At 38.7% G+C, this 15,040-nt stretch overlaps 1 protein-coding gene across 2 annotated transcripts in view; it reads right to left on the bottom strand.

Annotated features, from left to right (window-relative positions):
• Positions 1-1,080: 1,080 nt before the first annotated feature.
• LOC122076977 (D-lactate dehydrogenase [cytochrome], mitochondrial-like) overlaps positions 1,081-15,040 on the bottom strand; it is a 70,192-nt gene continuing 56,232 nt past the window's right edge. For both annotated transcript variants that reach the window (XM_042642662.1, XM_042642663.1), the window contains 2 exons: positions 5,392-6,218; positions 1,081-1,129 (listed from right to left, as the gene is read on the bottom strand). In XM_042642662.1, coding sequence (XP_042498596.1) covers positions 6,099-6,218 — 120 coding nt within the window. In that variant the 3' untranslated portion in view covers positions 1,081-1,129; positions 5,392-6,098. The remainder of the gene's footprint in view (positions 1,130-5,391; positions 6,219-15,040) is intronic.

The raw sequence follows: 15,040 nt of genomic DNA, 5'->3' as shown, positions 1-15,040 counted from the left end.
GTCCAGGCCTTTTTTTAGGGGCAGGGCGAGGGACGCCATTGTGTACATAGGAAAGGCGGTTGCCTTTGGTGTTAAGGCGTCCAAAAGGCGTCGCCTTTGGCGCCGTGGACGACTTGGTATGAAAGGCGAACGCCTTGTGTTTTTTTTTTTTTTCCTTTCACTTAAGTATTTGTTTTTTATATTCTAATTGTAAACTTTTCATTTGATGAAGTACAGGTTTTTAAATGGTGTGAGATGCATGGAATCATTTTACCCCCTTAAGTGAACAAAAAAAAGAAAAAGGTTTGTTGGTGGGGGGAAATATAACATGAAAGGGTTAGAATTTAAAACCCTCCACTGTTTCTCTCTCTCGATGAAGTGTCTCTCTGCGATTAAGTTCTCTACGCCTCTAAACCTAGAGAACCTCCGTTGGATTCATTGATTCAACCGACCGATTGAGATTGAAGTTGGACTTGGCTGAAATCCATCGTTCCCTCCTCTGTTTCAACTTCAGGTATGTTTGCATTAGATTTTTTTCCCTCCCTCCTACTTCTGCTTCTTCATTTGTGTGTTGCGACTGGTTTTTTTTTTGTCCCTCTTCTTCCTCTGCTTCTTCTTCGTCAGCGACTCTTTTTTTTTTTTTTTTCTTCCTCTCTTCTTCCTCTGCTTCTTCTTCTGTGGCTTTTTTTTCCCTCTCTTCATCCTCTGCTTCTTCATCTATGGCGGTTTTTTTTCCTCTCTTCTTCCTCTGCTTCTTCTTCGTCTACGAGCTGAGTTTTTTTTTTTTTTTTCCCTCTCTTTCCTCTGCTTCTCTTCGTTTGCATCTGGTTTTTTTTTTTCTTCTTCCTCTGCTTTCTTCGTCTGCGTTCGTTTTTTTTTCTTTGCTTCTTCTTCATTTGTGTCTGGTTTTTTTTCTCTCTCTTCTTCCTCTACTTCTTCCTGTGTTTCTTCTTCTTCTTCCTTCTTCTGGTGTCATCTGTCCTAGCAGCCCTGCTGCTAGTGGCTAGTGCTTTTTTTTTCCCCTCTGCTGTTCTCGAATGCTTCTTATGGAGGCTGCCGGTTCTTTCTATGCTTCTTCTTCTTCTTCTTCTTCTCTGCTTCTTGTCCTGCGCTGGCAGCACCGCTGCTAGTGCTTCCTTTTTTTTTTCCCCTGCAAGTAGACGTAGACTGTAATATGTATTATGAATTTATGATTGCATGATTACTACTGTTGTGCATTAGTGCATTAGTGCTATGCTTTTTCTCTTATGAACTTTTTTTTACTACTGCATGATTCCTTCTTCTCCTGCTAGTGCATTTCCCTGCTACTGTAGATAGACTGTAGTGCATTAGTTATTATTTTTTAGATTGTAGAGTGCATTAGTGGCAGTGCAATGCTTCTTCTCTTATGAATTTTTTTTTACTACTATTGACTGTTGTGCATTAGTGCAATGCCTTCTCTCATTTTTATTTCTTATTTTTTGTTACTTAGTTTCTCTTCTTGTTGTTCCTTATGTTTGTGTAGTATTGTAGTTTATTCAAATGGATATGGCGGGCAATCTACTAGCACTGGAGCATCAACATATGATCCAAGCAAAGATCCAACTAGGAAGGCCAAATCAAAAGACCCCAGGTGGAAGTATGGATATTGGCCAGATCTTAATGATAAAAACTTAGTGCGATGTACACTTTATGGAGAAGATGCCAAAGGAGGAATCAAAAGGCTTAAGCAACATTTAATTGGTGGGTATGGAGATATATCAAAGTGCCCAAAAACAATTGCAGCAATCGCTAGAGAGATGCATGAAGCTATCATGCAAAATCAGAAGAGGAAGCCTGATGTATTTGATGAGGATTATTCTGTTGATCATCAGCAGGGAGAGGATTTGCCTGAAGAGATAGAACGTGGAGGGCAACTCCAGTCTGGTGCACCAAGGCCCCCAACTATAGACTCCTCAATAAAGAACCTTGTGCCAAGCTCTGGGACATCTTCCAAAAGGAATAAAGCTAATGTTATTACACAAGTGGCAGTAAAGGGTCCGATAGATTCTTATCTTCGACGAACTCCTGAAGAAATAGTTAGTGAGAGGAGGTCTAAAAGTTATACCCATACACCAATACAAAGCAGCTTAAGATCAAATGCAGACAGAAAGAAAACTAATGCATATGTTGCAAAATGGTTTTATGAAGCTGGCATCCCATTCAATACAGTCAAGTTAAGGAGCTTTGAGGAGATGGTTGAAGCCATTGCGCAGTTTGGGTCAGGATATAAGCCCCCTTCTTACCATGAGTTAAGAGTGCCCTTGTTACAGGATGAAAAAGCTCAGATTGACTGTATCAAGAAGAAAGATGAAGATTATTGGAAAAGGCATAGGTGCACTCTTATGTCTGATGGGTGGACTGACAAGAGAGGTAGACACTTGATTAATTTCCTTCTCAATTGTCCATTGGGGACTTATTTTATGGGCTCTGTAGATGTATCTAGTGAGTCTCAATATGTAAACATGTTATTTCAGCTGCTTGATAGTAAAATTGAAGAAATTGGGGAGGATAATGTGGTACAAGTAGTTACAGATAATGCAGCTAATTATGTTGCAGCTGGTAGAATGTTGATGCAAAAACGGAGTAAGCTTCATTGGACTCCTTGTGCAGCTCATTGTTTGGACCTCATGTTAGAGGACATTGGCAAGTTGAAAGCTTATAAAACAACAATAGAGAAGGCAAAAACAATGACAAGTTTTATCTACAGACATTACAAACTTGTTGATGCTTTGAGGAAAAAGACAAATGGGATAGATCTGGTGAGGTCTGGAGTTACAAGATTTGCTACCTCATTCTTGACACTACAAAGTTGGTACAAGAACAAGGATGCCTTGAAGCAATTATTTGTATCTGATGATTGGAATAGTTCTAAGTTGTCGAAGACAAAGGCAGGTAAGAAAGTACTTGAGACAATACTTGCACAAACATTCTAGAACCGTGTACTAGATTGCTTAAGAGCATCCTAACCAATTTTAATTGTCTTGAGGTTAGGAGATGGTGATGAGAGGCCTGCATTACCTGAAGTTTATTTGGCAATGGAAATAGGAAAAAAAATGATAAAAGTAAATTTTTCCAACAAAGAACGGTCATGAAAGAAGGTGTTAGCAATTATTAATGACCGTTGGGAGGTCCAAATGGATCGACCTTTATATGCTGCTGGCTTTTACCTAAATGCTAGCAAATATTTTGACTATATCAATGATGAGAGACTTCCTTTTGAAGAATCATGTAAAATACAAGATGCATTCATGGCAGTTATTGAAAGAATGGTGCCCGACTTAGCTGTGCAAGACAAGATCATACGTAAGTGTCAAATGTACAGAAAATGTGAAGGTAGCTTTTCAAGGATTTTGGCCCAAAAACAACGGAAAGTCGATGAAGGAGCATTGGATCCTAGTAAGTACTAAGTATTTTTTTTTTTTAATTTTAATAAGTATTTAACAATATGTGTATCTAATTTTTTCCTTATATATAGTCTCTTGGTGGGAAACACATAGATCTTCGGCCCCTACACTTCAACAATATGCAATACGTATATTAGGCATTTGTTGTTCCGCTTCCGGTTGTGAGCGCAATTGGAGCACATTTGATTTTGTAAGTATTTTTTTAATATTAGTTTATAATTATACTTTTTACATCTATTTCTTGACTTAAATAAAGAGGTATTTATGGATTCAGATTCACACCAAGAAGAGGAATAGACTAGAACATCAGCGCTTGAATGATCTAGTCTATATCCAATATAATCGTCGGTTTCATTCAAGGTTCCAAGAAAGAAGGGAAAAGGGAAGCAATTATAATCCATTAATTCTTGATGAAATGAATTGGAGTAGTGAATGGATAACAGGGGAGCAAGAAGATGGAGATTTAGTCCATCCTGGAGACGACCTCACATGGGGAGATGTTGATAGAGCAGTTGGTGCATCTGCATCGGTTGGGGGTCGTAATTTACCTAGGAGGGCTCAAGGATCAACAAGTGCAGCCAATATTTGCTACACACGTCGTGGTAGGGGGAGGGCCACTGTTGAGGAATCGTTAGATGATGAAGTTGAAGAGGTCCACGATGTTGTGCGTGATGATGAAGATATTGAAGAAGACTTTGGTGATGGGCCAACTGTTTCTATGAGTCAGCAACAACAGGAGGGAGAAGAAGTAGATGTTGATTTGTTAGCTTGATTATGGTTAAACAAGAACAAAGTTTAGCTTGATGGTTTATTTTGTTGTTTTAAAATTCATAATTTCATACTTTAAAGCTTACTAAAGTTTAGCATTTTGGTTTATTTTTATGTTTCTCAATTTCCATTAGGTATTTTTAATTCTCCCTAGGTAGGATTGGAACCCATGGCCTATCACCTATTATGAGTCATGACTCATATATTAAGGAACAAGGTTTCTCTTGTTGCTTAGTGTTTTAGTGTCACTAACTTATACGTATTGATTAACAGGGGGTTAAACATTAAAATATCATGGTTCATGGATTCATAGTCTATGATGGACTTTGTGGATCTCATTTTGGGCATCATAGAGGTAAGTATATCTAACTACATACCTAAATAGTTAAATATTATATTCTTTATAATATTTCATTAGGAATTATATGTTGTTATGCCTTTTGTTTTATTTATAGATTTTTTTTATGAATAATTTGTTCATTTTTTGTTGTGTTTTCTCATGTTAGAAAATATATATCACTTTGCAATTTGCATTGATATGAATTTCATGTTGAATGTTGATTCTTGTCTCTTGATGTTGCTTAAAGTGTGTACTTTTTTCCCTTGATGTTGCTTAAAGTCATGCTTCTTGTATTTTGATATAACTTAAAAGCTTGATTTTTTACAAGCAATTTAAAATTAAGTATATCATTGTTGTACAGTTATACTAGATATAATAGGTATATTAAAAAAAATAGTAACGTCTTTTTTAGCACCTAATTCGCCTTAAGGCGGGCCCCTTCTCGCCTAAGCGCTTAGACAGCCCTCCAAAGCCTTGGTTCACCTTCGGCGCCGTGACAACTATGGTATCGATCGATATTGATACGGGGTGCGATGGTCATATAATGGTCAAGATGAGTAATTTAAAATAAAAAAAATTAAAATTAAAATAAAAAAAATAAAAAATTTTTTTGAGGGGTTTTTGTTTCCAAGTTGCTGTCAGCCATTTTTTTCTCTAACTAAAGTGGAAATCAAGGTTAAGAATAAGGATTTTACATTTATAGAACAACTACAAACCTTGGATTCTTAGTGTAATATCTCAATTTAGTGTTTATGCATAATACATATTATATATAATTTGTTTTTTAAAACCATTTTCTTATGCAAAAGTGTTTCCTATCCATTTCTATGTGTATCTTTAGCGTATCTCTGATACAATACGATACCATCCGATACGTACCTCAATTTTGGCCGACCGATACAGCAACCGACACCGATACTCTAATCCTTGCCAAGAACAGAAACTAAATGATAACAGTTGAAGAGTTGGTCTCTGATAATGTCATAAAAGCTAAACAATGAAACCAATCAATATGTTCATAAAATATTGAAACTTCAATACAAAGGAGGAAAAAAAAAAAAGATGGACTCAGTATGCACATAAAGATGATTAAGTAACCTATAGCAGAATAAATTTGTTTGAAATCAACAGAAAATAGGTCTAATTTCTATACAATGTATGTACCAAGGACTAAACCCAGCCAAATAAAACTTCTATTAAGACAAATCAAAGTTGATGGTTGTGAAATTTTAAGGATAACTCAAGATAAGAGACAATGAAGATCAATTTTTCATGCCATCTCTTAAACAATCCTACTTGCAAAGGAAAAGAATGCAATAATGGATAATCTAAACCTCTTTTATACAATTTCATTTAGCTTTGTTTATGGCTAGAACAAAGTGCTATAAAAATCATGGGAAGAAAAGACTCGCACGTTGACCAAGTTGAGTGACAATGATTTCTGTCCACAAGATGCAAGTTATAAAAAAACACCATATATCCACTGACAAACATAGTTCAAGGAACTGAATGGCAGTTTCCTGCTAAGAAAGAGAAAATAAATATGTAGCACATGAAATTGAGCCACCAAAAAGACAAGAAAAGAATTAACTCCCACCTGTCCCAATAAATTCAAACATCAACGTTGGAACTTCAGGCAAGTGTTTCCCATTAGCAATGTTGATAGCCTTCACTTGAACCTCATCCAACAGCTCTACTCTTGACACCTAGTGAAGATCATGAGAACATGTAGAAAACAGACAAATGCATCTATTAGTAAAGTATTTTTAGTCCATATCATGCCCAAACAATTCCATATCATTAAAAATCCATTTGGCAAATTATACAACAAAACCAGCATATTTAATTTGGTATGACCTGAATGAAAACATAAATTGGACAATGTAAAGTTTCAAAACAAACTAGAAAAACTATACTGGTTTATCTACTAGTATGGAAGCACTTCTGTACCCATGGTACAAGTATCATAGCTTATCGGCTGACAGGTGTCGGTATTGGCCCTTAACAATATGATACTACCAATACATTACACGAAAAATTTTAAATCTTTTTGTATCGATATATATCATAAGATACATAGTGATACACCACCGATACATACCAATACGCGCCAATACTATTTTGGAAAATAAAAAATCATGGTGAAATGTAAGGTTCGGTATATATTGGTCGACATATATCAATATGATACGATACGTATCGATACAGTGTGCTACGGTCATCTAATGGCCAAGATGGGTCATTTTCCAGCAAAACATGAATTTTTTAGAGGGGGTTTATGTTCCAAAGTTGTTGTCAGTCATTTTTCTCTCTAACTAAAGTGGAAATCAAGGTTGGGAATAAGGATTTTACACCCATAAACAACTACAAGCCTTGGACTCTCAGTGCGATAATCTCAAGTAAGTGTTTATGCATAATAAATGTTATATATATAGCTTTTTTTAACTATTTGTTTTTATGTAAAAGTGCATAAAAAAGTGTTTCTTATCCATTTATACGAGTATCTTTAGCGAATCTCCGATATGAATCTTAATTTTGGCCCACCAATACAGAAACTTTAATCCTTGTCTGTACCAACTACCTAGGTACGATAGAGAGAGGGAGCAAAAAGTGGCTTTTACCCATAGCATAATAGATTTTTAGTACCCAAAAAGAATAGGATTCAGCTTCAGCAATCAGTATTCAACAGAGAAAACAAACTTTATCTACAGTTTGTTACCATTGAAAATACTTCTAATTCATGATAATAGCAACAAGACTTCAAAGAAACATGAGACTGAAACCCGTAGAAAACCATACTAGATGACATTAAGAAATAGAATAAAGAGTTAATGGCATACAATAGGAGTCCCGTCTCTGATTAAACACTGTTAAAGAGGACCTCCGAGCATGGTTTTAAGTATCGGTGCATATCGTGCCGTATCGGCCGATACGTATCGGTATCGGTAGGCATCAGCACGATACATACCGATACGCTATAGGGAGTTTTGGGCCCTCTTTTGTGTATCGGCGTATCGGTAGTACCGTATTGTGTTGTACCGATACGGTACCGATAAGTACAATACTCTGCGATACGAACTTTTGAAAATATGAAAATTCCCATGAGTATGGGTACGTATCGGTACATATCGACTGTATTGTTTAGTATCGAACCGATACGGTACGATACGGCTACTTAAGTGTGAATGTGCCTTTTGTTGTTTGAAACAAACACTTCAAACTCTCACCAACAGTTTTCTATATTTCTCTTCTTTCTTCCCCTTTGATTCACACACCTTTTTGGAGACTCAAATGGTAGATTGAAAGAAACATTGTGGAAGTGAATGGTTCAAAGAAGGAGAAAAACATAGTCCAAGAAGAACCTTGAACTTGAAAGTTGAAAAATTTGAATAGTAAGTTCTTGAATCTTTACTCACTTTTTTCAACTTTAACCTTAGAGTTTCAAGTTTTTTACAAATCTAAGGTTCATTATACTTAGAATCATATTTTTTGTATCATTATTACATGAAATCATTGGATTTATAAGGATTTACACACTTTTTTCAAAAGAAAATGAGGGTTTCAATTTTTTTCAAATTTCTTAGATCTACTCATGGTCAATGGTTAAAAATGTTTAGATTTTTTATATGTTATGTAAAAACAAGTGTTTTAACAACTTCCATGGAAAATTTTGATTTTTCTCAAAAAAATATATTTTCTTAATTAGTTTTATTCCGAAATTATTTTTTAAAAAAAGGAAAAATCCCAATTTTTTTTTTTTTTAGAAAATTTAGTTCATTCAACTCTTAAAAATAATGTCATAACTTATAATTACTAAATACATGATTTCAAATGAAACCCACATTTTTTCCCCAAAGTAAGGGTTTCAAATTTTTTTTATTTCTTACATCTACTCAAATATATTGGTCCACACCAAAATTTTTTTATACCACAGCATCCTCAAGTGGTTGCAAACGTAACTAGAGAACGTTCGGATTGATATACACCAAACCTCAGAATCGTCTGTGAGAAGCTGGAGAAGCTAGTGTATGTGCACTACAACATGAAATTGAAGATGAAATATTTAGAATTGGAGAAATCAGGAGATGATATTGATGTCAACCCAATTGACATCACCCACATACTCGACGAGGAAGATCCAGTTAGGGGATGGATTGAGGAGACTGAAAATGTTTTAGTGTTGGACAAATTGTCTGAAGATCGACGAGAAACCACACCTAATCCCATTATAGATGACCTCATTAGAGATATAAATGAAGATTTTAAAAATATTGTTGATGATGAAACCCAAGCACCATCAGCTATGGAAGAGGATGATGATAGCTCCAATGATGGCGATATTAGGAGGACGAGATCAGGTGCTACATATAGCGTAACTCAACCAGATAGTGATGATGATGATCAAGACAAGGATGGTGCTGCTGCTGCTGCTGATGATGATGATGATGATGGTAATGATGGTGGTGGTGGTGGTGGTGGTGGTGGTGGCGGTGGTGGTGATGGTGGTAGTGGTGGTGGCCAAACTTATGTACCACTATATTTCACAGAGGAGGCTACATTTACACATGCAACCCAAGATAGTCATCATGGTGCTCGCACACAACCAAAGTCTTATAGTCGGAGGGGTAGGCGATCCCACAATCCGAGTGCTACTGATACATTGATGAGTAGCATTGAGTCAATGTGCATTAGTTCAGATCTTGCTGGTTCCTCATCCGAACATGGACACCATGTATCTTCAGATGTATCTTCAGCCTATGGATATGGGACTTATGCAGGACAATCATTTGCCAATCCAGAGCAGTACAGAAGTTTAGATCATGCTGGTTCCTCATCCGGACACAGACACGGACACGGACACCATGTATCTTCAGGTGCTTCTTCAGGCTATGGATATGGGACTTATGCAGGACCAACATTGGCCACTCCTAAGCAGTACAAAAGATTCTACAATGAATGGGAGACCCACTACCATAAGTATTTCGACTGGGGTAAATATTGTGCCTATATTCGACAAGTGCAGAATATCATCGTAGTTGCTCCTATTGAAGAAAAAGGTCCTAGCCAAGGATTTGAACCACCACAACACTCTTCAAGGCACTCATCATAGTGGCAATGGCAATAAGGAAAGAAAAAACTATAAGAAACTCAAACCTCATCATTTTGAACATTTTCAACTCAATATATTTGTCTATCAATACGATATCCTCTACTTAAGTATTTATGCATTCTACATGTTATACATAGCTTTTTTTAACTTTTTTTAACTTTTTTTTATGCAAAAGTGTATAAAAATGTGTTCCCTATCCATTTATGTGCGTATCTTAGCATATCTCCGATACGATACGATACCCTCCGATACGTATCTTAATTTTGACCGACTGATACGGCGACTGATACCAATACTTTAATCCTTGCCTCCGAGTCATTGCCTCCCAGACGACCATTCTTCATTGGGGTATGGGTGGTGATTTCAATGTTGTTAGAAGATCTCATGTGAAGTAGGGTGGATCCTCCATTAATCCATCTTTTGTTAATTTCTTCAATGATTGTCTAGATGATTTAGCCATGAATGATCTTAGGTGGTCCGGCGCCAATTCACTTGGCATAATAGAAGGATCAGTAATTACAGGATTGCTTGTAAGATTGATAGGCTTCTTGTCAATGAAGCCTTGTTATCGGATTTCTCCTCTTCCCATGCCACTTTTGGTCCTCCAAGCATATCTGATCATAGCCCTATCAATCTTCTTAGCTGCCCTTCCATCTCCTTTGGCCCCAAACCTTTCAAATTACTTGACATGTGGTCCCTTCATTAGGACATCCTTCCCCTTATCAAAGAGGCTTGGTCTAAAAGCCTGTCCATGCTTTCACCTGTCCCCTCATTGCTTTTGCTAGAAAGCTTAAAAATGTCAAGTTCTCCCTCAAGCTTTGGAACTCTCCCACCTTGGATAATATTTCTTCCTGTGTTTCTGAGTGTAGAAACAAATTAATTCTCATCTAAGCCAGATTATAGGAGGATATCCATTATTCCATCCTTGCTGAAGAAGAGCATGCTGCCTCCCTTAGGATCATTTAGAGGAGAGTTTTTTCAAGCAAAAGCCTTGGAACAAATGGCTTGAGCTTAGAGATTCTAGCTTGTTTTATTTTCACAAATCCTTCAAGGCTAGAAACAAGTTTAACTCTATTCCTATGCTCATATCTAACGAGGGCTCTTCTCTTCTTCATCCTGATGCCATCAAAGCTGAAGCCTCTACGTACTTCTCTGAGCTCTTAAATCCTCCTCTTCCCCTAACTTTCTCACTAAATTCATTCCCCCCATCTCCTTGCCCCCATTTAAGCTATTCCTTTTGATGACAAAATCTCTACCGCCATTCTCTCTCAAATCCAACAAAGCCCCTACCCAAATGGATTCAGAATGGGCTTCTTCACTACCTGTTGGGATACCATTAAGCCTGATCTTCTCAAAGCCATTCGTAGCTTCTTCTTCAATCCCTCCCAAATTCATAGGGTTAACCACACCATTCTATCTTATCCCTAAGAAAGAGGGTGCTTCCTCCATGCCCGATTTCAAGCCTACCTCTCTGTGTAACATTCTTTACAAATTCATTGCCAAAATCCTAGCCAATAGGATCTAGATTGTCATTGGTACCCTCGTTAGCTCTAATCAATCCGCTTTCATTTCAGGTCGAAGCATTGTTGACCTGAAATGAAAGTGGGTCAGGGGCTTTGATAGGAAACCCCATTCTCCTGCTATCCTATTCAAAATTGACATCCACAAAGCGTTCGATTCCATCAAATGGGATTTCATTTCAAAAGTTCTTCATTTTTGGTCCTTCTCCCCTATCTTCATTAACTGGGTCCTTTCCTTTATTTCCTCCCCCCTGCGTCTCTGTTCTTGTTAATGGTATCCCTGGCCGCTTCTTTTCTTCCTTAGTTGGCATTCATCAAGGATGTGGTCTTTCTCCTTTCCTTTACTCTCTTGCCCTTGAAGTTCTTTCCAGATCCATCCAATCCTCTACAAACCTCAACCTCATGTCCCACCCTCCCCAAGTGCAAAGCTCTCAATTCACCCATTCAGCCTTTGCAGGCGATCTCATGATTTCCTCCAAAGCTGATTCTCTCTCCATTTAGTCTATCCCCTCTTCTCTTCATCTTTTTCAAGATCTTTCTGGGATTCACATCAACCTTCTCAAATCCCACCTCTTCCTAGCTAGGGTGTTTAAAGTTGAAAATTCTTCTCTTTTGATCTCTTTGGTTTCTCCCTTGAATCACTTCCTGTCAAATACCTTGGCCTTCCCCTTATCTCTGCTCGGTTAACTGCTCACCATTGCTCTCCTATGCTTGCTCTTATTCGTAAGTGGCTCTATCTTTGGAAAGGCAAACGTCTCTCCTTTGCGGGTCGTCTAGAGCTCATTCGATCCGTCCTCTAGTCTTGTTACATCTATTGGTTTGGAATCTTCAAAATTCCAAAGTCTAGCATCATATTTTCTGAAGCTCTCATTTGCTCATTCCTCTAGAAATGTGCTGACTCTCCCAGGTTCCTTCATCCCATGAAATGGTCCTTAGTTTGTCTCCCTAAGAGTGAAGGGGGTTCTGGCTTGCGCCGGATAAATGATGTTAACTCCACTAGTATTCTCAAGCTCCTTTGGAAGTTGGCTTCTAAGCACAAAAGCATTTAGGTCTCGTTGGGATTATTCCTCTCTACTTTGGAAGGAGTCCTCCATCTGGACTGTTTCCTCCCATCCAAATGCTTCCTGGGTCTAGTGTTTAATCCTATCATTGCGTCCATTTTCCCTTTCCTTGATTCGTTCCTCTATTAGTGATGGTCTCTTTGCCTCCCTTTGGCTTGATAACCAGCATTCTTTTGGTGTCCCCCTCCCCTTAGTGGGTGCCAGATCTGTTTATTCTTCTGGATTGGATAGAGACACCCTTGTGGCCACCATCATTTTTAATGAGTCTTGGTCTCCTCCCCCCCCCCTTCTCTGCACTTTCCTTGATATCTGGTCCTCCCTTCCCCTTATTCTTCCTAGGCACCAAGGTAGAAGTGATTTAGTCATTTGGTCCCCCTCGCCTTCCGACCTCTTCACGTCCTTCTTAGCTTGGTCACTCTCACAATCCTCTTGCCCTATGGCAATAATTTGTTTGGTTTATAGGCCATATTCCACAGCATAGCTTCACGGATCAGTGCCCTCTCCAATTGTCTCCCCACCCAATCCTTCCTGATTCACCACCATATTAATGTCCCTTCGACTTGTTGACTATGATGGAATGGGATTGAAAGTCCTTATCATCTCTTCTTTAGCTGCCCCTTTTCCTCCTCCAACTGGGAAAAAGTTCTCAGTTTTTCTTGGCCTAATAAGAGGTGGGGGTTGACATGACCTATATTAGAACTTCTATCTATGATGCTACTGGTAAGCTTGCCTTCTGTGCTTTCATTATCCACATATGAATAGAAAGAAATCTTATAAGATGGACCTCCAGCTCCTGCTTGGTCAGTATGATTTGGAATCCTTTGATGTTAGAGTCAAGCTCTGTTTGCTTCCCCCTAGGCTGTTCGTGACTCTCCTAGGAATAGCCTCATTGTGGCCTCTTGGGATCTCCCTCCCCCCATCATCCCCTCCCCTTCCTCCCCTAATGGGCCTATTGCCCCTTCCCTTTGGTTGACGTGTTTTTAACTTTTTTTGTTCCACTAGGAGCCTATATATTCCCTTCCCCCTTCTTCCCTGGGAAATGAATTTATTTTCAAAATAAAATAAAATAAAATGTTAAAGTATGTGTCACGATAGGGGTTTGTACCTATCGTGATTAATTGTTGACTTTATCATTGGTTAATTGTTTTCTAGATAGGCTAGACTTAAGGTAGTACTTTGTTTCCTAAATTGGTTAGATTACGATTGTAGAAATGCAACCCTCAAACGATGCAGAAGATAATGGAAAAACATGAACAAGCAATGCATAGAGATTTACCAGGTTCGGCAAGATTGCATACGTCCTCGGTGAGATAAGATCCTACTTCACTATCAATGGAGAATAGGGTTATAGTGCTCGTCCCTCGCACCTCTCAATATTACTTGCATTACAGAGAAAGAAATCCTCACTACAAATATATATCAAAAACCTTAATCCGAAAAGTACAAAACTGCCCTTAAATAAAAAATTCGAGCGGGCCCCCCTACACCCCTGCTATACAGGGGGGCCGAAGGCCCCCTTGCAACCCCCAACGTCGTCCTACCTGTTAAGGCACTGCACCAGTATTCCTTGGATTAAAATATGACGGAATACAAGACATCGTACACAACAAGGATCTATGTTTCCTATTTCTACAAGGTATCTAATTTAAGGTTACTGGTTTTGATAATTATATATACACAATTAGGGGGACAACCAAACATATTGGGTGATCCTCTCCTTCCAGTCTCTCTTCTTGCTCCACTATTTCATGTTTGTTAAGCTAAGCTTACGCAACAAATACCACTAGGTTGGATCAAACACATTAAGTCACCATAACTGGAAACTCAAAACTCCAGAATGAAAACCATGCTGACCTCCCTTGCCCCTGAACCATGACATGAATCCCCATGCCTGACCTTAGCCACCAGCCCCTCCCTTGCTTCGTCCCCCATCTTTCCCCCTCCCCTAGCCCCCAACAAACTTTGGAATGCTCTCTTCGGCCCTGCTCCCTTCCTCTCCAAAGAGGGGTTTCTCCTTCACTTTGTCCCTCCCTCCTTGATCACAGGTAGAAAGTGGGTCTTTGGTTATCCCACCTCTGCTTGGAGTCAAAACCCTTCACCTCCTGAGCTTATGGATTTCCCTAAGGAAGATCATAAGACAAAAATCAATGTTGAAGCCTGTACTGCCACTGCTCCTCATTGCGGTACCATCTATTCCCCCTCCCAAATCATTTTTGTGGTTCCTGTGACCCTAGACGTGGTCGGCAATGAAGAAGACGACGAAGCTCTTGCTGGAATCAAACAATTGTTTTAGGTTTTCTCTGTGGACACTCAAAATCCACTAATCTTGGCCCTTTGGTCTCTCTTTCCTACCATTGGACAAAACTGCTTCCCCATCCTTTAGTCCCCAAGCCCCCATGTTGATGTTGACATCACAGTCCCCCCTTTCCTTCCCTGCAATTACCGATTACTACCATCTCTTCTGATCAGATCGCCTTTGTTCTCCCTTATTACGGTAACTTTGTTGCTTCCTTTTTGACTCTATATGGAAATCAGAGACTAGGGGACTGTTCCCTTGACTCGTACTTATGAGACTTTGACATCCACAAGGTTTTTGACATGATTAAATGGGATTTTATTTCCAAAATTTGCTTGCCATGTCCTTCCCTTCATCCTTTGTCAACTGGATTCACTCCTACATCTCCTCTCCAAAATTCCCTGTTCTTATCAATGGCAGCTGAGCCGTCTTCTTCGCCTCCTCTATAGGTATCCATCAAGTCTGTCCCCTCTCTCACCTCTTCTCCCTTGCCCTAGAAGTTCTCTCTAGATCCATCCAATCCTCTATTGACTAATTCCTT

This window comes from Macadamia integrifolia, chromosome 4 (genome assembly GCF_013358625.1).
Source record: "Macadamia integrifolia cultivar HAES 741 chromosome 4, SCU_Mint_v3, whole genome shotgun sequence".
Classification (NCBI taxonomy): domain Eukaryota; kingdom Viridiplantae; phylum Streptophyta; class Magnoliopsida; order Proteales; family Proteaceae; genus Macadamia; species Macadamia integrifolia.
The sequence above is the reverse complement of the archived record's forward strand: the minus strand, read 5'-3'. Positions and strand labels throughout refer to the sequence as shown.